The following is a 22095-nucleotide window of genomic DNA, read 5'->3' as shown; positions in this document are numbered from 1 at the left end:
CACATGCCCTCCCTCCCACCCCCGCCCTCCCAAACACCAGTAAGACTCGTCAGTCCACAGGAACACTTCGGAGCTTAGAGAAACTCTCAGACAAGTCCACCATGGCAGTTAGCTCAGCATTCCTGCTCCTGTCTGGTCACTGCTCTGTCTGGAAGGCCACCCACCAGCCAGGCCTGCCTCCCTTATCAAGTGCCTCCTGACTGCTTATTTCCTATGTTTGTTAGGCTCTGAGATGCCATGACAACCTGTTAGGCCTGTTTAACTCTGGGGATGTTTGCTGAAGAACAAGTACCTTTAAAAGAAGTCTAGCAGTGCCTGTGACTTTTAATCAGAACCAAGAGTTTGAGAGCAGGGCAGCAATGGCACCAAAGGTTCCTGCTCTAGTTATGGAGTCTTCCTGCTCTGCCTGTTCCACAGAAAGAAAGCAAAGGAGTCGCATGTGTCAGCGCACTTCTGGATCCCTCTATTAGAGCACTATAAAATTCTCTAGAATTCAGAGGCCAAAGTGCCCATTCCAAGAGAGCAGAAGACTGGAAACCAGAGGGTGGACCAAAGGGGTCTAAGAGGAAAGTGAAAGCTCATCACTGTGTGAAAGGAACATTAGGGAAAAGCAGGTAACAAGTACTCAATTCTAGTCTCTAACAAATGCCATCACTGGTTCCCTTGGGTCAGACACAAAAACATCTAGTACTTGTATGGCTAGATGTAGGATGATTTGGGGAAGCAACTCCCAGGCTCCAGGTCCTCAAATGAGGCCTGTGACCAAGCTCCAAAGCCCCTACCTTTGAGGGCCATCCTTGGAAAAGGCACAATCTGGCAGGGGTGAGGTTGCTTGCCCTAGACACCACGAAGATCTAAGAGGCAAGTGAAGGCTAGAGAGCAGACAATAAATGGGGTAACAGAGCTTCCATTTAGAGACTTAGCTCATCATTCCTTCCTGGAACGCAGCCAGGCACCAAAGTGGGCAAGAGACATGTCTGCTCCTGAAATAGACCCTGTGTAGCAGGGAATAGCAAACAGCAGCCCATTAGCCAAAGGAAACGTGCATAAAGAATAGCATTTCCCATAGGGAGGGCCCTGCAGTGTAGAGACAGAGGTTTGGCAAGTCTCACTGAGTCCAGAGGTTCAGCCACTTCACACGGCTACCTAAACCCTGCCATTTGCTGAGCCAAACAAGACTTCTGGTCCCTAGCCTAGACGACCAGAAGGGTCACATTTAATCTCACAGTTTCAGTCTCCAAGTTCCCTGTGTGAAGTCATCCCCTTCCCCTGGAACTACTTTTGACCACTTGTAGCCAACACTAAATGAACCTGTGTATAGGCCATGTTAGTGAGTTCCCCAAGAACCCCCACTCCCATCTCCTCCTTCTCCCATCCTCATCTTCTTCACTAACAAGAAAACACGCTTTAAGAAGATATTCAAATACAATCTGACAGGAATTCAGGTACTCTTGGGCTGACTCTGTCATGGACATGCTTACTATCTGGGTTAAAGACCTTAAGGATCCTTCACAGAAGTTCTCCTCAATCCCTACTGGTTTCCCAAAGGGAGAATAATTGTCTATAGATAATGTCAGAGCTCTGCTCCAAAATCCCAAGGGTCTCTTCTGTGATTCACTGATAGGGAAATGCCAAAGGCTCCAAAGAGCATCCCTATGTTCTTCAGGATGTTCACAGACACCTCAAATACCGTCAGGTCTGCCAGAAGCATTACGTTCAGGGAAGGCAAATCCATAACTAGAATAAGTACCTACCCCAGTAAGGTACCCAGGAAGGGCAGAGTGCTGCCCTTTTCACAAAGAAGTGGTCCAGTGTAATCAACCTGCCTTATTTGGCTGGTCACCCTGGGGAATGATGCCATATTGGGGCTCAGTGTTTGTCTCTGCAGTTGGCAGATCTGGACTCAGCAGCAGCCTTGGTCAGCAAGCCAGGTCAGCCTTCATGAGAAGTGTTGTCAGTCCCCTGCATAACCTCCATCTCTGCCACCATGGCCACTTTCTTTGTTCATGGGCCCATTGGGCAATGACAGGGATCGCCAGCAACAAGAAGATGGTTCCACTCACTCCCCATCTCATCCCACAGTCTCTCCTATGACCTATGAACCTCATATATTTTAATTTTTAAAGCTTTCAGTAGAAAAAAACTCAATGAATTCCTTAGAATGTCTACACCTCTAGCTTTCAACATCAAAACCCACATGTGGCTGCTCAGTCCTTATGTAACACACACCTCACCTACCATATATTTTTTGTTGTTCCCTATCTGTCACTACACCTATCCTTTTGTTGGGGCAAAATGGAAGTCTTCCTGCCCTACCTCACCTCATAGACAGGAGGATTACAGCAGGAAGGAAGCCATATCAGGGCAGATAGCCCTACAACTAACTGCAGTTTCATTCCATCAGGCCCAGGCCAGACACATACTCAGTTACAGATTCCAAGTCTTCAGTACCTTACCAAAGGGTCCTCTATCCCTTATGCCAGCTGGGCCTGTAGGAATAGCTTTAGATTAGAAAAAGAACCCTCCCCATAGCTGTGGGCTCTGGAGGGGAGACCTCCTAGTCTGAGAGAGTACAAAGGCACACTGAGCTGGAAGGCAGCAGAACCAATGAGTTCTGTGTCAGGTACTACCTAACCCTTTCTGTCTCTTCCAGGCCTTTACCCAGGATCCAGGGTTATAGCTCCAAGATCTTTAGCATAGATGGTGGTACCCACCCCTAGGAACAGGGCCAGCTGAGACTGTGTGGTAGGAGTCTGTGTACCAGGAAAGAAAGAAGAGATATGCTAATTTGGGCTCCCATTGAGTGGTGGTAGAGAGTGAAGGCACAGGCACCTTGCCAGTAACAAATTCTGACGCTGTAGCTCCATTAAATGCTCTTCAGCTGCTCTGTGCTCTTTCTGCCCAAGTCTGAGTCACATGAGCAAGAGAAAGGATCGTTCCTGCTACAGGAAAGGGAATCCTGTTCATAAACAGCTCAAACCAAGGTCAAGAGTCCAAACAGTATATGTGGGAGGCTCGGGGAAGGCAGACAGCACCACTAAAAAATGGCAGGCCAGCCTTTGGTTACTATAGAAACCCCACTGTCTTCCCTCCCCCAAGATTAGAACCCAGAGATTGGCTGGTTCGGCAGTCCTCAAGCCACAGCCCAAGGGGCATCCACTCCTGCTTAAGAAAACCAACTTTGAGCCACATGTCTCAACTGAGACCTCACTACAGCCATGTTACCACTACCTACCTAAATAGTAGCTGCAGCAGACCAGGATGAGAGTTATGGGGGTTAAAAAGGACTTGGATCAGCAAACCTGCTGGACACACAGGCCTCCCCTGGTTTCCCAGGGATGAAACACTACAAAGAGGAAATCCCTAGATAGTCATCTGTTCCCCTAAGCCAAGACCTGTTTATGGAAACTGCCTACTCCAGGAGTCCTGCCTTTGCCCCTGCCAGGGATGCTATGCCAGCTATTTATGACTTCTTACTAAAATACTAAAATTAACAGCCTCCTCAGCAAACCGCTTTACAGATGGCTCATTTAATCCCTGATGAGGTATGGACAGTCAACTACTGACATTCCTGAAGGACTAGTCTGAAGACTTGGAGAAACCCCAAAGTCCAAGGACAGACGATGTGTCCTTTCTGATTCAACAGTCACTCCATCTCTTATTGCCAGAACTAGTACTGGTTGCTTTGTTCATGTATGTGGAAAAGTCACTGGGAAAGCCAGGGCAAGCAGAGAGCTGCAAGGGCAGCCCAAGTCACAGAGCCCTCATCCCCAACACGTGCTCTCACACAAGAGCACAGCCTGAGCACTAGAGCAGCAAGGTCACATCATGAGCACTCCCAGCTGCCCCCCCAAACAAGGCCCACTGATCAGCAGCCATGATGGCAACAGGAGGAGGAGGAGCCTATTACTTGGACAAACCAAGGACCTCAAGCAATGCTCCTTGGAGAATAGTTGGTTCCTCCAATCAGATTCTACTGTGAGGCAACTTGGCTCCCACAGCCTCTGTAGAGAGGTACCCTATGAGCCAACCCAGATGTCCTGGAGGCAGACCCTTTGCTAATTTGATGGCTTAGCTCAACAGAGACAAATACACTGGCTTTTCACTACCCTCATACTTTGTACATTCACATTATCCTGGGATATATACCCTTTAGCTGGAACCCACTGCTACATTCCTGCATCCGTGTCTAATCACTTCTACCCAAGCCCCACAGTCTCACAAACCACAAAGCTCACCCCAAATCCACTGTTAGAAAGCTCACTTACACCAATTGTAAACTTGAACTTGAATGGGGGGCCCTCGAAGAACGCAGCACAGTTATCATCACTCCCTGTTGCTAGTCGGTAGGGCCTGCTCTGCTTGATGTCCACGCTGTTGATGACTTTGTTGTGTCCTGTGATCTCACCCACAGAAGAGCCAGTGTCCCATAAGAAGACAGCTCCAAACCTTTTCAATCAGAGTCAAGGAGAGAGAAATATGGGGAAAAAAAAGAAAAAAAAAAAATCAGTCCCAGAGGACACCGGCAGAGCTAGAGCACAGGTGAGTGGAGGATGCTGTACAAATGTTCTGGGCCCTTTAAGCTCTATATCCAAAGGGGTCTCAGAAGAGTTGTGAAGCCCATATGGGAAAGGGGCCAGATGTCTACATCTGCAGGGCCCAGTGTCAGCACCTCCCACATGGATGGTGCTAGAGGAAACAGCACTAGGGATATCTTTCTGGCCTCATCACTTCCTAACTTTCTTTGGGAAGGCCAGGCAATAGGCAAGTTGCTATCTCCTAGTGGAAATGAGCTGCCCTGCCCGTTCTGTGCTGGAACCTGTGACAACATACTGCTGGAGCTACTACTTGCTGCTAAAAAGCAAACCTGGGCTATAGGTCTCACCCTATTTGTCACTAGCCCCACTGGGGCAGCCACCTCTGCAACAGGATCTATTTACCTCTTTGTACAGAAGTGAATGACAGAGAAACTGAGGATATGGGCCCATCTAGAAAAACAAATATACAACAACGAAACCCTCATGCTCAGCCCTTTCTGTAGCTTTGATTGGTTATATGTAACTTGCTTAGAGTCCCTCAGTAAAGATCTGCTACCTGGCCCTTTCTTGCTGCCTAGGATACAGGTACAACAACTAGAATTCAGAGTTCCAGGAGGTAAAGGACTTAGGACACCAGAGTGTGAAATGAGATGATACTCTGCCTTGGTGAAAACCCTACTGTGATGTGACCTTTATACATGACAAACTGATCCTAAAGGGGTCAGTGACTCTAGCCAATCACACTACTAGGAAATGAGGGCTGATCTGCTCAGGAGTGAAGCCACTCATCCAAGCAGACACACCTTCCTCCAGCCTCCTACAAAGGGGCAGGGCAGAACATGAGTATGGGGTGGGAGTAGGGAGGGGCTGAGGTGAAGGACTCACTTCTCCCTTCCTTCCCCGACCACAGCGATCCTCTTACTGTCTTCGGTCCAGGCTATGTCCTTGATCTTCCCAGCGAAAGGCTGGTATTCATACTTTAGAATGTGCTCCTTCTGTGTGGTATCCCAGATCCTTAGCTTCCCAGAGACATCTGCAGGACAAGATAGGGGTAAAAGGACCTATGTTACCACTAGCCAGGGAAACATGGCCACAGCATCCTCAGCACCAGTTCTATTTCTACAAAGATTCAGCCCTTCTTAAATCAAGAATTAATATGCCTCCACATGGCTGTCACAGTGCCATTGCATTCCAGCTGGCCAGCAAACCTTGTATAGGAAACAGGAAAAGCCCAAGGACAGAAAAACCCCAGCAAACCAAGAAGCAGTTTCCTGTATGGTTTGCAGAGCATCCCTAACTCTCAGACTGAACCCTCCATTTCTGAAGTATGACAATGCTGCTACAAGTACTGGCCTCTCCTGCCAAGTACAGGTGCAGCCGAGCATACCATGTGACACTGTGGTTGCCTATGGCCACTTGCACCCCATAATCCTTGCTCCCAAAGGCAAATTTGCAGTCTTGGTCTCCAGAACATCTGCCCCTCCTCCCCATGTGTAAGAGCTGGGGCTGAGTAAGATGCTTCTGTGAGGTAGATAAGGTAGGTGGTACAAAGAAAGAACACAGACTACGGTGCGAGTTGTTCCCACTGGAATGCAGCCAGCAGATTGTAAAGAAATACTTAGGGCCCACCCACCTCTTCCCAAATTAGCACAGTGCCTGTGCCATGGGAAGAAGTGGGAGTGCTTTACCTAACTCTTCAGGCTTACAGAGCTCACAAGGCCTCCAAGAAGGCAGGCAGGGTGTAGCTTTTCCTGAGGATGCCAGACCACTTTAGTAAGCCCTGAGTAGCAGCTGCAAACAGCATCACTTTTTGGGCTAAGCAGAGGTGATAGGCAGCAAGGACAGCACCTAGCAGTCAGGTGTTGTACCAAATCTGTCTCTGCAGAGTTAGGGCTTCTTGAACCTCATTAGGACCTCAGTTATGGCCCCTTTGTAAAAGCATTATGTTTAGGACCATTTCATGGGGTTGCTATGAGGTAAAAGAGAAGTCATATGTGAAGTCTCAGGCTAGTCCTCAGGGTACAGTCAGTCCTTGTTACAACTGGACCATGAACATTAGAGACCCCCTACTACATGCAAACATAGGGTCAATGTCTAGAGCAGTGGTTCCCAACCTTCCTAATGCTGCAACCATTTAATACAGTTCCTCATGTTGTGGTGAGCCCCAACCATAAAATTATTTTGTTGCTACTTCATAACTATAATTTTGCTACTGTTATGGATGGAAATGTAAATACCTGTGTTCTCCAATGGTCTTAGGTGAGCCCTGTGAAAGGTTTGATCCCCTAGGTAAGAATCACTGGTCTAGAACCAGGAGACTCGCCAGACTTGAAATCCTGTAGCTATACCATGTCCAGCTGGGAACATGTAAGAGGAAACATCAATCCCCAGGAGCAGAATACAAGTTAGCTGGTAGTATGCTAGAAAGCCCCTCCCCCCACTCATCTGTGGATGATGTCTGAGAAGACAGCAGTGTTGAGGCATGTTCCAGCAAAAACTGGAGATCTGGTTAGTCATTGAACCAACAGGCCAGAAAGAAAAGTATAAAGCCAGCAGAATGAAAAGCTATGTATATATAGAAAAGGCATTGTGCACCAACCCCAAGTTTTCAGAGGCAGCCTACATGTACATAGGCATTCTATACATACATATAAAAATGACAGACACATACCTATGCATACATGCACGCTAACTCAAGCACACATGACAAGGTTCCTCCCTAACAGGGCCCACACTGTCCCCTGGCAAAACAAAAAGGCAATGCAGGACCCAGCTTTCTACCCCCTGGGTGGGTGGACCGGCTGCTACTCCTCACATAGTTCCCCCATCCATCCCTCCACTAGTATTCAACTATTTATATACAACCTCTGCACCAGACCAGCAGCCTCTTCCTCGGGCCTCACTTCACTCTTTTCAGAAGCAGTTGGAGCAGTAAAGAGATAGGAGCCTGGAGAGCAATACCAAGGCCTCAACTTGCCGGGGTAGGTCCCCAATAGTCAAACACAAGTTGGGGACCACATTCCACACTAGGTGCTCAAGACAGAGTCATTATCCAAAGAGACCAAATAATTGAGAACCATTTTCAATGATCTGTTGGTTTGTGCACACCAGGAAGAAAAACTGCCCAGTGAGTGCAGCATGACATTAGGGATGGGCTTCTAAAGGCAAACTCATGTTCACACCCAGACTGAGAACAGAGCCCATGGAGCAGCCATTCTTCTGCATCATCCTGACTTGACACATGTGGTGCAGGGAGCACAGAGTCCTAGTCACATGCCATGGAGAGGAGGAGGAGAGCGGAGTGGCCTGTATTCACACACACCCAGCCCAGGGAACTCTGCCCTGTGCTGCACCTTCCAGCCTTCATCTCAAGGCTTCCTTTAAGAAGCCTGTCCTGGGCATTAGGCCAAATCAAGCACCCTGACTTGGGGCCTCTTCTCCATCCTGAGGGCTGTCTGGAAATCACTGTCTAGAGTGAAGAAAAGTGAGACTGCCCCTAATGTGTCCTGTGATCAGAGGACATCAGATCCCTCATGTTGTTAGTATTCCTTCCAGAAGGTTCTATCCTCCAGCAGCTGCTGGACAGCTGGACTGACAGCATCTACAGATTTCAAAGAAACAGGGGCCTTGGCTGGGAGGGAGATGTAGGCTTCAGGGTACTGGGATCCAACCCTTTTGGCACACCCGCCAGCAGCTGACCTACCGTGCCAGCAGCTTTTTCTAAGCTTCCCCAATCCCCTCCCTTACTTCAAACACAAAACACTATTTTTAGCCCAGTGCCTTCATGTGCACAGCAAATGTCCCACTGTTACCCGTAACAATTACTCTGCTCTCCTCAAAGTACACTGGAAATGTGGAAATGCGCCCCCCCAACACACACACACACAAGCTTCTTGCATTCTGCCAGCAAACCAGGATGCTGTGAAGAAAACATCAAAACCATACCAATGTCCCCTTTCAAGGACTGTCCTTTGTTGAATCCATAGATTCTGCATTCAATCAGAAGGCCATCGGATTTTTGTCTCGTCCAACAGCCCTATGGGGGCAGTGAGGTCCAGTCTAGTCCCACTGGCTCTCAGATGGGGATGGCAAAGCAGGAGCTATGCCAAGCTGAGTGGCTGCCCTCACCAGCAACCCTCCTCTCTTAATAGATTTCTCAGAGCACTTAGCTCAGTGTTAAACATAATTTTCAAAGGCATTCCAGCTAAATCCTGCGGCTTAAATGCAATCAGGGCCAGAGGCAAAAAAAAAAAAAAAAAAAGAAAACACACACACACACACACACACACACACAAAACAAAGTCTACAAGGTTACAACAAATTATGAGATCTGAGTCTTACAAAGTCAAAGTATCTGAACACAAACCCTGTACATGCCTAGGGTGTGACAGACTCCAGCCCAGCCCAGCCCAGCCTTTCACTATAATGCTTGTAGCATACCTGCTGTCCTGCCTCTGTGGGGCCCTCTCTCTCATAAGCGTGCCCTTGCTTCACTGATAGCTGCCACAGTCATCCCTAGCGGACCCTGTGCTACTAAGTACCAAACACACATCACCTTTGGATCCTCAATCTGTGAGAGAGTTATCTACAGCCCAGTTCACAGAAAGAACTAAAGGTCAAGGATGTAAATTACCAAGCTGAATGTATAACCAGTAAGGGGCAGGCTAGGGGCCTCCCAAACCTGCAGCCTGTCATGCCCTAGACATACTGCCTGAGGGAGTGAGGGCAGTGCAGATAAAGATGGCCAGAGCACCTAAAATTCCTGGTCATCTCTGTTCTGGCTAAGTGTCTGGACTTTCAGTCCCAGTCATTGATCATGCATAGCACTGGAAGCAAAGATAAGCAAGCAGGCTATTAGTTGTTTATTGGATAACTGAATGAAGACACTGAATGAATGATTCGAGTGAATAAATGAATGAGATTCAAGGTGCATAGCCACTCTACTTTCTCCGCTTCTGCTTCTCATCTGTAAATGGTAAAATTCTACTTCTAAGAGCTGAGACTGTGAACCACCACAACTGCCTGTCCCATCTGCCACATCCCCCTACTGAGCCACACGGAAGCCCAGGCTAGAGGGCATAAAGGCCAGCTCTCTCAAACAATGCCAACAGTGGTTGCAATGCTGGCTGGAAAGGAGCAGCCAGTAGATTGACACAAAATAGCCACCACATGCCCAGGAGTTAGCAGGGGCCTCACAGAACAAGCTAGAGCACTGCCTGCCAACATTGCAAACCACAAAGTGTCCATTCTAGGTCTGCAAGGGGCACTTTGGAGGTTTATGCTTTCCTGTCATTTTAACTAAGGCGAATCAGTGTTTTTCTCTATTCGCTTAGCCAGGTCCCCAGAAATTTCCAAGTCAAGCAGGTGCCATCTGGGCCACACACAGTACTCATAGTTACCTCCAGAAGCAATGTAGAATCCGCTGGGTGCATACTTGGCTACTACCACCTGATGGGCATGTTCTGTGTAGATGTCAGCAATAGCAGGGTTCTGTAAGGGAGAAAAGTGAAGGCTGAATAGAAGGAATGTATAGGCACCAATGACGGCTAGTTCCCTAACCCAAGACCAGGGCAAGGACACATCAGGTTTAACATTAGACTATCATGACCAAAGTCCTAGAAAAATACCCACCTGGTCGTCCACTGATGCTCATTTGGCCTCTTGGGGTAACAGAATCTGAGGTAAGTTTTTTTTTGTTTTGTTTTGTTTTTTTTTAATACTTCCCTCAATATGTGTGTAAACATACACACACATTTGGGACCAGCTCCCAAGACACCACTCCTGAGCACTGCCAATCCTACCAAAGTACCCCTTGGGTCTGTCACAAGATAGTTCCTGTTCAGGAGCAGAACAGGAAGGAAGCTGGGGGCCTCGGTCAGAATCTTGGGCAAAAAAGGAGGATTCCTTGTACTTCCCATAACACAGATCAAAAATGGCTGGACTTTGCTGGGGCTAGAAATGTCTCCTCAGCAGTAAGGTTTTGGATGTGTAGTGTGTAAAAGTAGGTCCCTGATCACTCATTCCCAATCCGTTCTCTCACAAGTATGCACACTCCTGCAGCGCCTCAGCACGGCCATAGGTGCTTCTCAGTCTCTCAGTTAAGCTTGCTTTCTGAAGGAAAAAACATGACTCCTGCTGTCAGTTTTCTCCCAGCAGTACTCTCTGGGAAAGGAGGCAGTTTCCTAGACTCAATGCTCTGAGATCACAGAAGGGGAGAGGGTCACAGACGGTGTCAAGATTTTCCCTGAAGTCTCTGCCTGGCTTCCTAAGACCCTAGGGTTTGTTTATTCCTGGTCCAGGGATCCTGTAGTGCCACCACAATACAGATCACCCACCTCCAGACAGACATTCCAGTGACCTGCTTCATACGACATCCCATGAGTCATCACAGCACTTAGCAAATAATGTGCTAAATAAATGCATGGCGTGAGGTGGGGAAAACAAAACAACAAAGTCAGGAGAGACCTGACTCCAAAGTTGTCCTGACCTCCACGTGTGCCACACATACCTACAAATGATAAAAATAAACTGAAAAAGAAAAGAAACAATCCCATTCCTGGGTACTTCACTAGAGGAAACAAACACTATGTCCACAAGTGGCCACCAGGGAAGCCTTATCAAGGGGCCCTCAAATGGTGTATGAGGGTATCTTTCAGTGGCCTCTTTGGATTCTCAGGCACATTAAAGGCTTGTAGGCATTCTGTACGAAGGGGCGCAGCCCAGCTTTCCATGCAGCCCCCTCAGGGATGTTGTAATTACTTCAAAAACACGGAAGAGCTGTGAAGTGGCTTGGCTAGTTCTGTAGAGGAGACACTGGGTAAGATGAGGGAGTGCTGGTAGCAGGCAGGATAACCAAGATAGCTATCAACAAGTCAACAGGAAAACTCGGTATGGTATATTCCAACATAAAATGGGCCAAACTACTAACACCTGGCCACTTGGACCTTCACTCATGATGACCCAGAAGAGACCAGGCACTGCTGATCTCTGTCACAGGGAGCCTGTTCTAGAATGGTAGCTCCCATCAAAATAAATCAGGAGCTGGTGGAACGATAGTATGGCTGGTAGGAGCCAGGGGGCTTTCTGGAATCCTGAGAGTGTTGCTATGGTCATGAACTAGTCAGGTCAAGCTGTGCACCTGCAATTACAGCACATCTCATGAAGCACTGAAGCAAACCCTCTGTTGCTCAGCTCAAGCTTCATTCTGACCAGTCCTTTCCTTCTCAGCACCTGCATCTAGAGTTGTCTTCAACTCACCCATCCCTACCTACAGCTGACAGAGTCTTTTGAGGGCTGTCAAGCCTGCATTGCCTTCCAAGGGTAGGAAGCAAGTCAGCAGGAAAGGGCATCCCAAAATGGAGGGAGAGGAGGCAGAGGCCAAAGCCAACATTCTTGACCCTAAATGGTCAGTCAGGGCTCCTGCAGGGACCTATAAAGCCCCCAAGGGCACTAAATCCCGCCTAAGCGGGATGAATCATTCACTCTCTCTCACTCACGCACTTTTGTTTGTATTCTGAATACAACTGGGTCAAAGACTTCAAATTACAGATAATGACTTGCATCTGAGTCAGCAACCTCCTCCCAACCCTCCTAGGCTCACAGCAGGAGCAGTTACTAGTGCCAGGAAGATAGAATGGCTTCCCCATCCCAGGCTACTGTGTGTCCCACTGCAGGAGGCTCAGACCAGGCCAGAAAATATCCAGAGTGATCACACAAACCCTCACCCCTAACCTGCAAGTACCCTCTCCCCAGCTTCCTCCCTAGAGTGAGCAGTCTATCTGAGGAACCAATTTCAGGAGCATGGGGCATGGTTACCACTCTGTGTAGGGCCAGGTCACCTGTCAGAACAGCCTCCACAAGGTGTTCCTCACCCTAGACTTCCTTCCTACCTTACAATAAGGGGGATGGGGTCAGAGGCCCCAGGATTCCTGGGAGAAAGCAAAAAGTACTTCCTCAGTCCATAGGGTCTCTCCACTAGGGCTTTCCAGTGCTCTTAACCAGCCTTGGAATGCAATCACCTTTAAACACATTTTCAATAACCTTAGACATCAGTTGGCCCATCTTGTACACTGGAACCTCAGGCTTTTCTTCAGAGTTCCCGGTAATACAACTTGTGGAAGGGCAGCAGCAATTCAGTGTAGCCCTTGCAGTTTCCAGAGCATCTTCCTCCAGGATCAGACAAAGTAAGTCTAAGTCAACCATGGCAGTCCACAGAGGACCCAGCGGAACATGTAACCTAACCTTCAAGCCATGTCCATCAGTGCTACCAAAAGGGCCTCCATGCACTTCTTTAATGACAAAGGTCTCCTGGAGCCCAAGGAGAAGAATGCTAGGCAATCTCCACCACTCATGTTTCACATTTCCTGGAAGGAAACTGTTCCGAGCACTCCCAGGCTAGAGGTGTCAGGGACTGAACTGCCTGCTATGGGAAGGCTTGTGCTAAACACAATGTGTAGAGCCCCTCTATTCACCAGGAATGCAGGCCAACCCTGTGTTATTGCAGTAACACAGCTCCAACAGTACACATACCTTCAAACATCCAGAGTGAAACTTATGCCTGAGGCAAGCCCCAGACTATACCATACTGAAAGAGAATTGGAAGAGTCTAACTGGCATTCAGAGCCACCCTCAGGATGGATGGCCCTAGCCCTGATAACTCACAATGTGTTGGTTAACCAGACGGGAAGCCACCAAAGAGCACACTGGATTCCTTCCCTGGCTCCACACCACAACTCTCAGCTCACCATAGTCCAAAGTTCTTTTCCTGTTCCACCCCACATCCTGCCTGTGCTCCACAAATCACTACTTGAAAGTCCACCTACTTCCATTAGATCATACCTCCTTTTCTCTCTCCTCCATCCCCATCTCTTAGTCAAAGATATAGCAAAGGACACCTGTCCACCTGGCCTTCCGTGACATGTCACACTGAAAAGAATTCACGATACATGTACTCAGCAGTCACATTATGGGATATGCATCCTTCTGGTACATTCACCAACACTTTATATGAAATGGACCACAGACTTCATGCAGGGTTTTGTGTGTCTGATTCACCATCCTGAAAGAACCCTGTATTCACTATGACAGGCACTGAGCAGACCCTTCCATTGACACTCTGCAAGAAGATGCAAGCTATAACCTAATACCTAACTGGATAAGCCAGGAAACAATGACACCGAATGACTAAATGTGACCCAGGCCAGCTGTGGTAAGGCCAGTGCTTGAATTAGTCTTCACTACTCCATTCGGTTCCATTCTCCTATCATAGCTGGAATCAGCATTAGTCTGGTTCCTGAGCTCAGAGTTAAGAGCTCACTCTGGCTGTACATGGATGGATGCAGTCAAGTTCTGAGAGAAGGTTGGGTAGTCGCTTACAGGTCTAGAGTATGTTAGTGTGACCTGAAAGCATCAGTGATCCTTGGACTGTGTCAAGACATTACCACCTTGCTTCTGTACCTCCCGCTACCTACCTGCCCAGCACCTGCCCGAGCATGAGCTATTGGGAGATGACTCCATCTACCCAAGAGGGAGGCAGGGAAGATGTCAGGAGAGAACCAGCACTACCAGACAACTTTCTATAGATGCTCTGGGAGTCAATTTGGCTATACCTGAAGACTGCTCCTCTTCCTCCATCCCAACATCATCCCACTCATTAAGAGGTACAATGAGATGAAGATTCTTCTCAGGGAGTGACAGCCCAGAGATGACTCGTGCTTCTATACTGGGTGGACTCTGATGGTAGAGATGGCTATGAAGGTGGGACAAGGCGTATTTTAGGACAATAACAAGTCCAGTATCAAAGCTGGGAACCAGGATCTTTTCTGCAAGAGGTACTAATAGTTAGGAGCTCTCTCCACTGAGACGACAGAAGCCAAGCAGGACAAGCTCTTCAGGGAGCCCAGGCCTAGAGTAGGGCTACCTCCTCCCTGGCCTCAAGGACTAGCTAGCTGCTGCTGCTTCTCTTTTTCTTCCTTTCTTTTATATCACAGGGAACTATAATCTCCCTCCCTGTTCCTCCCAGAATATAAATACCAAACCAAAGTCACCCTGCAGTACACTGGCTTCCTGTCTGAACTTTGCCCATATGTGTCTAAATCTTCCTCTGGGAGAACTCTTGCTCACACTCTGAAATCCCAAGTGTGCCACTTCTCGGGTAGCTGTCCTTATACTCTTCGGTATGAGTGGTTCGTCATGATGCTCCACAGCACTCCTGACCTTCTTGTAAAATGGCTTATAGTGTGTGAGAATGTCATCTGCCAGGCTTCTCAAACCTGACGTTCTGGTATTTTGGAGTAGGTGTTTCTGTTACAGGATGGTCTTATCTGTGATTTGTAGAATGTTCAGCAACATCTACCTATTAAATATCAGCAATACACTATATTAAACATTGATAGTGAACAAATCTCACCCCCTTCCCAGGAAACAGTGACAAGTCTTGGCTTACAGCTCATAGGCTAAGCTAAATGAGACACTGTGGCTTAGTGGATGTGTACTAGAAATATCCAGAAATAATGGTCAGCTAATTAGATGATGAGCCTTTGGGCAGTGCATTTATGCCCAGCTTGCTAATGGGCTTCCCAGCCTCAAACTTAGACATAAGTGTCAAATGCATGGGCAGTTGTCACCTTGTCACTGTCACATATCTTTCAATGTTTCCAGTGGTCTTAAGAACAATGCTGGGCTGGGCAGTGGTGACACAAGCTTTAAATCCTAGCACTCTGGAGGCAGAGGTGGACCTCCGAGTTTGAGGCTAGCCTAGTTTACAGAATGAGCTCCAGAACAGCCAGGGCTACATAGAGAAACCCTGAAGTGACAACCCTAAAGAACAATGCTGAGTTACTGCAGGGTAGCCTGAGCCACATAGACAGTGTCTAGCTGCCAACTTGAGTCTTCTCAGACCAGTCTTCTCCCTCATCCATGTTGTTATAGCCTCTACTATAGTTTTACTCAACCAGCACCCACAGATCTTACCTGAACCCACAAACCCTGAGTGCCTGCTCTGTGTTGAAGTACTTTGCCTAACCCTTACCCACCAGATGATCTTGGGGTAAAGGGAATAGAGTTCTTGTCTCTGGACAGAGCTGTTGCTCTGACTCACTTCTGTCCAAGTGGTCAAACACACTACCATGTTCTGCTACAAAGAACACATTTTGCTATGACAGTATTCACCCAGCAGGCCTGTTAACCTGTAGCACCTTGTTTGAAAGCCATCATGGAAATGCAGCAGTGACTCAGCAGGCATGGACTTAGACAGAGGGACTGTTAGTCTTGATGTCCTGTTTATCCCACCCACACCTGCAGGGACCCACACAGGATCCCTGTTACATGGGCTGGTAACAGATGGTGCCAAATGAAAACTGGTTTGAGTTCAACCTCCTCCAATTGGTCCAAAGAGACAAGCCAGTGATTAGTCCAATTGCTGTACGTCATTCCCTGAGACCTGATTTCACAGAACTGAGTTTCCTAGATATATACCTTGCTCTGTGAGGGGGTTCACATCTGCCAAGATACAGAACTATTTCAAAGTTCCCAAATGCCAGTTTCCAGATGGTTTTCATCACCACATGATTTAAGCCTGCAGAGAATTTCTCCTTCAAGTGTAGCAACAGGGTGAGGGAAAAAAAGACAGAGCATCTTTGCTACTAACTATCCAAAAAGCCAGGCTCACAAAGCTATCTTTCAGTCACAGAACAGCTGACAGGCAGCCCCAGCAGGAGGCTGGCTAGAATATTCTTGTATAAATTCTAAAGGTGGGTACCAGAATTTAGAGCACAGTGGTGCCTTTCATGCTAGCCTTGCACCAGTGAGGCAGAAGCAGGGGATTTTGAATCTTATGTAGCCTTGGCAATATAGGGAAACTCTCTTAACAGGAAAAGAAATTAGGTGCTGTGAGCTCACTGGAATATTGTGGGCCAGCTGTTCTAGTGTAGGTAGGGACATGAGGTGAACGACACAGGAAAAGCCCTGCTTTCCTGGAGGTACAGGCCAGAGAGAACAGCCTGGAACATTTAGAAATAACAATAGCAACAGCTTTGTTCACTGCCAGCAGAGAGTAAGAGAAGGCTAAAAGGAGAAATGCTGTTAGGGAGAAAGGCCCTTGGTGAGGTAATCACCAAACAGAAGTATAATAGATGACAGGGAGACACAGGAGAATGACTATCTAGGCGAAGGCCAGACCATGAGTAGGTGGGATGAGGATTCGTGGTATGTGAGGAGAGCAGGCAAGTGAGCCTGGAGCTGACAGAAAAGGGAAGGTCAAAGGAGGAAGACTGGGGCAGTGCTGCCAAGTGTGAGCCGGGGGTGACTGATCAGAACTGCACCAGCAGGCACAGTATGAACAGACCTCAGGGCAGCCAGTATGATGCTTAGATGCGAGAGAGATCAAAGCAGGGTAAGTCTGCCAGACCCTATAGGACTCTAATCAAATGTGACATGACAGCTACGGGGGTCAGAGCAGTCTTGGCTCCTGTACCTCAGTACTCATGGGGCAGGGTTAGATTTGGGGAAAGGGGTATGCAAGAACCCCAAATGTGGTCTGCGACAGAGGTCTGCAAGGCACGATATGGTGTTAGCCTTCCTAAACTTGGATTCCTACCAGACCACCTTCCTTCCTGCATCCTCAACGTTCCTGAGAACTCACACCTGTTTTCTCTAGCAACATTCTGCCCTAAGAATACTGAAGCCATTTTTGAGGACCAGTAGCCCATCAGCAAACTAGAATGTGCCTGATGACATCCAGCACACAAAAAGGATATGGTGACAGACCCCTACACTGTATTGTTTGTCCTGGCATGCTAAGGACTTAACCTCTGTGGGATGAGAAATGGCTGCACCTCTAAGAGAACAGTGAAGCCTGGAGGAGAAAGAACTGACTGGCTTACACGTCACTGGAGAAGACCCCCCGACCCCAGTCAGTCTCCCTGTGCACTGCTCCTCTGATACTATCAAGCCAGAAACTTCAAGGGATAAGCTGGTCTAGTGACCACTCCATGCAGTTCTCCCAATTGGAAGTGAATAGTGACAAAGTGGAGTGGGGAGGCTGCTCAGGGAACAGAAACCAAATCCCCCACAGCTAAGAGTATATGAAGATGCTTTAGTCATCTTTTGTCAATTCCACAGAGCTCCTATTGTGGTCATCTCCATCTTTCCTTTATTTTCTCCAAATCTTACGACCTTAATATAGTGTTAAGCCGTTGACGAGGCTTCCCCAGTTCTAAAGAGGCTGAGCCAGCTTTCTAGGAATCCATGTAAATAAATAGCAAGGCAGGCTCATACCCAAACTTCCACCTCATTTGAGGTGCCCAACAATCCTTTAGAGGACAGAAGCCATCACAAGGTTGATGACTGGTTGTCTTAATCAGACTTAAAAAGGCACAGCCAGCAGCCAACCACCACAGTTCAAAATGCAGCTTCTTTTTACAAAGAAACTGGGATTTGCCTTCAGCCATCTGGGAGGCTCTTGGAGGACAACAGGGGTGTCTTGAACCACCTCACCCAACCAATGATGCTCCTGGCATGCAGGAGCTGAAGCTAACAGCCTTGGTGGAGCAGTCAATCACAACCTCCACCTCTCTAACGGCCCTTCACCAAGCATGGTAGGTAGTAATGTGTCCATAACTCCAGGCTTCAGCTCCTGCCCCATACCATTCCTTAGGGCTGAGGAAGGGAGAGACAAGAAGGGAGAGGTGGCCCAGAAGACTGACTCATTTCAACAACCAGAGGAAGCACATGAATTTGCAAGGGCCTCCAAAAAAACGCTGGTCTGGGGATAGCAGGTCATTTTCAGAGAACCATCCAGCAGAATTCAATAGTTCCTGTTTCTTCTCTGAGACTCAAGTCCATAACAGTTGGTGTTCAGAGGACTGGGTGTGTAGGTCTGGGCTCTGGCACACCAGGAAGCCCGGGATATTAGGATGATTAAGCACAAGGGCCATTTACCAAGTGCTCCATTTATGCCAGACACAGACGGTATGAGGACAGCAGACCAGCCCATTCAGCCAGCCAAGGCAGCCGGGGGGAAGTGGAGGATCATCTCCCCAATGCGGAAACCGGGCTCAGAAAGGACCAATCAACAACCACCCCATGATCAAGCACCAGCAGACTCAGAGCCCTTGGCTCGAAGGACTGAACAGACCCAAGTCTTAGTTTGCCAATCTATGGGATGTGGGGGTAGGGGTGGGTGAAAACAGTCCACTCCAGTCCACTGGGCCTCCAAGGTGTGGCTCCTGGGCAGAAGGGGCGTGGCTGCCCCCTCTCCCCAGGCAAACTGGCTGGGAGGTGAGGGGGCGGAAGGGCAAGAATTCCCGACTGAAGGTAGCTCGCAGGGCAGGGACGGAAGCAGGCCCCGCCGGGCACAGAGTACTCACGTCGATGTTCCTCAGGATGACGCACTTGCCATTGGTGTAAAGGAAATGATCGCCCTTGGGGTCTCCGCCGAGGATCTTAGAGACGCCCCGCTCCACTTGGGGGAGGCTGGCGAACACCTTCTCTGAGGAGACACAAACCCGGCACGGTGCATGAGGGGCGATCCCCGCCTCGCGGGACCCAGGGAGTTGCAGGCAGTCGGCGCTGGGGGTCCCGAGCCGGTCACCTGTTGCCGCCCGCGGGCACGGCCGGCGGACTTCCCCGGCGGCGGCGGTCAGGCCCCGGGGTCGCGCAGCTCGGCCTGCCTAGCCCTCAACGCCCACTCCGGGGTTCCCAGCCCGCACCCCGCGACCGGAGGAGACCCCGGCCGCGCCCTCCTGCCTGCACCGACCCCAGAAGCCAGCGGCCGCGCGCGGAGGCCCACGCACTCACTGATCTCGTACGGCATCCTCGCCCACTTGTTACGGCGCCGCGCTCGAGTGGAACCTCGCAGTGGCCGAGCCCAGGGACGGCGCGGAAGGCGGCGCCGGGCGTGCCGGGCGCGGAGGGGGCGGTCCGAGGCCCGACTCCGAGACCCGTACGCGCCTGCCCTGCGCGCTACCGCTGCGGACAGCCCAACCCGGAAGCGCGGCCCCGGCGCGGCTCGCCCCCAGCTTTGACCATATATAGTCAAGCGCTCAGCTCGGAGGCTGCAGCCCCGCGAGCCTGCGCGGACACCGCCCCGCCCCGCTTACGGGCCCGCCCCGGAAGTGACGCAACACGACCAGTGGAGGAAAAAATGCGGCGCCGAGGGTTGTAGGTGCGGGACTTGAGGTTTTCTTGGCTTGTTAGATTTTGTACCGGTACCGTTCTTGTGGAGCACGTCTTTCTCGCGCTTCCTACCGGCTTGCAAGACTTGAAACCACGGCGTGGATGGGTTTTTTGGTTTGTTTGCTTTTCACTGGGTTTGCTTAGGAACACCTTCCTCGACCCTGTCTCTCTCTCCCTCTCCCCCTGCACTTAACTCTTAAAACTTCTTAGTAGCAAAGAAGCCGAGAATAAAGGACGCAGTTCTTAAGGACGGCAGGAGTTGTCTGCTAACATACGCTCTGGGGAGGGCGTGAGGGTAAAAGGAAAGCAAAACCTGCAATTTTCTGAGCCTCGCAGTGTTTGTTTAGGGCAAAATTGAAATCTTCTGGCTGCTTGTTTGAAAAGTTCTGAAACCCTTAGTTGGAAACCCGGGAAGTGGTCTTTCAAAGGAGAGCTCTTAGGACTTTACAGCAAATTAAAAAGTCAATTTCTGCTTCGTAAATCAGAGCCCGATTTGTCTTGCTCATTACCCTGCGAGCCAGTCCGGACCTCCTGTGGGGGTTCCCCTGGATACCCACCTGTTCCGCTCTGGCCTGATGTAGCTTATCTAGTTAGCAATTAAATGAACTTAAAGCCTATAGGAGCTCCAAAGTTTCGTAGAGTTTTTAAAGTGTCCTTCTAGGTCCTGTGTGGGATCTTCAGTGTTTCTTGAAACTTCTGTTTTCCTTAGTACCTGGTCCCTTGTGCGCTGATAGACCAGCAGTTTTAAGATTTTAGGAATGATACCCCTACCCTCTGTGACGTTTGTTGTTTGACAGGATTTCTAGTCTAGGGACCCCGCCTGTTCTGTTTTTAAAAAAAGCCAGGGATGTGTTTGGTGGAGGCGCAGTATGGTATATGTTGAGGCACCCCCCTCCTTCCCGAGGGTATAGAATAGAGTTTATTTAGGGCATGGGGAGGGGAGTTGAGCAGGTAGGAGAGTAGAGAACTAGAGGCGAGCCATGAACACGTGGGCTGGGGGATGGGGAGAAAAGGGAAGGGAAAGAGCAAGAGTAGGAGGTGGGGGGAGCAGCCCTGTTTATAGGGAGTTAGGCATACCTAGCTGTTGTAGGTAACTGTGGGGCCGAACCTAGAAGAAATGCCAGCACCTGCCTGGTTAATTTCTCTCAAAAGTGACCTTCTCAGTCACTTTCATGAGTCAAGTCACCTGCCCCAACAACCTTTAACTTTCTTGCCACTGTAAATAAGGCCCTTAGCTTGCTTTCCCCATTGTCTTTGTTGATGTTGTGGTATCACCATCAGACTGCCCACCAGCGACATGTGGCTACTTAACTACAATTATGACTTCAAACAGCCCTACTGTTACTCTTGTAGGGACCTCGCTGCACAGCGCAGAGGAAAGACACTGTCCCTGGGGTAGGAACATGGTACCAGATGGCTCTGGTCTAGCACCATCCCAGGGATGTGCTAGGGATATTTTCTCTTAACAGACATCCTAGGATTCTGGGGCAGAAGATAGTGTAGGCTGTGAGTTTCTGATTTACTAGAAAGACTTGTTTTAGATAACAGTTTAGCGATAACCTTTCTAAACCATACTAAAGTTCCCACTCGGCTTGGTACAAAGACAGCCGGGCAACGCCAGCTCCAAGCTCTTACAAGCTTGTGGGCATCAAGCCTTGGTACTGACAATGACAGTGACCCTGCAAAACACTTTAGGGTCACGCTCTCTGGCAGGATCCAGACTCTGGTGTACTGCTTATCTTAAATTACATGAAAGCTCCAGAGAAGTTGGGTATGGTGCCGCTTATTCACTATAAAAACTGTGTGCCATGTGTCGTTTTCCAGGCCTAAGTGTAAGAGGGTGTGTGAAATGGTTTAAGTTCACATGCAAGGGACAGGTTGGCCACACCTGGCAGCACTAATGTTTGGAGACAAGCAGCTGAGTTTGTCCAGCGGTAAGCCAAGTGAACACCTGATGTGTCCATACAGAGACTCCAGTCTCTGGGAACTAGCCTGGCCACTCGCACCCACTTTGTACCCAGATGCCTCGTCGACGTCTAAGGTAGTCTTAAAAGCTGCTAGCTCTTCAAATAGACACACAGGCCAACGGAGATGAATGCGCTGCCTGCCCCCTCCTTTCTCACCGCAGGTTCCTTTGGCGTGTTCTTTCCCACACTGACTAGTGAGTGGTCCAGTCTCATTGCAGTGACAGAACCCTCACGCTCATCTCCATCCCCCACATTCGGTCTGTCATCAAATCCAGTGTTTATGAAAGCACTTAGCTTGAATCTGTGTATCTCCGGCTAACCTGTGCTACTCTGCTCCAAGCTGCTTCAACTCCTTGATTATGCTGGCATCAAGTGAGATCGCTGGGGCCAGTGAGATCGAAGGGACGGTAGCCAGC

The 22095-nt window shown here is 49.1% G+C and overlaps 1 protein-coding gene across 1 annotated transcript in view; it reads right to left on the bottom strand.

The window, feature by feature from the left end:
* Positions 1–19487, bottom strand: part of WDR1 (WD repeat domain 1) — a 32471-nt gene extending 12984 nt beyond the window's left edge. The window contains exons 1-5 of the mRNA XM_080941046.1: positions 19335–19487; positions 18905–19026; positions 9938–10028; positions 5424–5571; positions 4269–4449 (exon numbers count right to left, since the gene is read on the bottom strand). Coding sequence (XP_080797172.1) covers positions 4269–4449; positions 5424–5571; positions 9938–10028; positions 18905–19026; positions 19335–19350 — 558 coding nt within the window. The 5' untranslated portion in view covers positions 19351–19487. The remainder of the gene's footprint in view (positions 1–4268; positions 4450–5423; positions 5572–9937; positions 10029–18904; positions 19027–19334) is intronic.
* Between the last annotated feature and the right edge of the window lie 2608 nt (positions 19488–22095).

Source organism: Micromys minutus (genome assembly GCF_963924665.1).
Source record: "Micromys minutus genome assembly, chromosome: 1".
In the NCBI taxonomy this organism is placed as follows: domain Eukaryota; kingdom Metazoa; phylum Chordata; class Mammalia; order Rodentia; family Muridae; genus Micromys; species Micromys minutus.
Note: the sequence above shows the minus strand (reverse complement) of the source record. Positions and strands in the feature narration are given on the sequence as shown.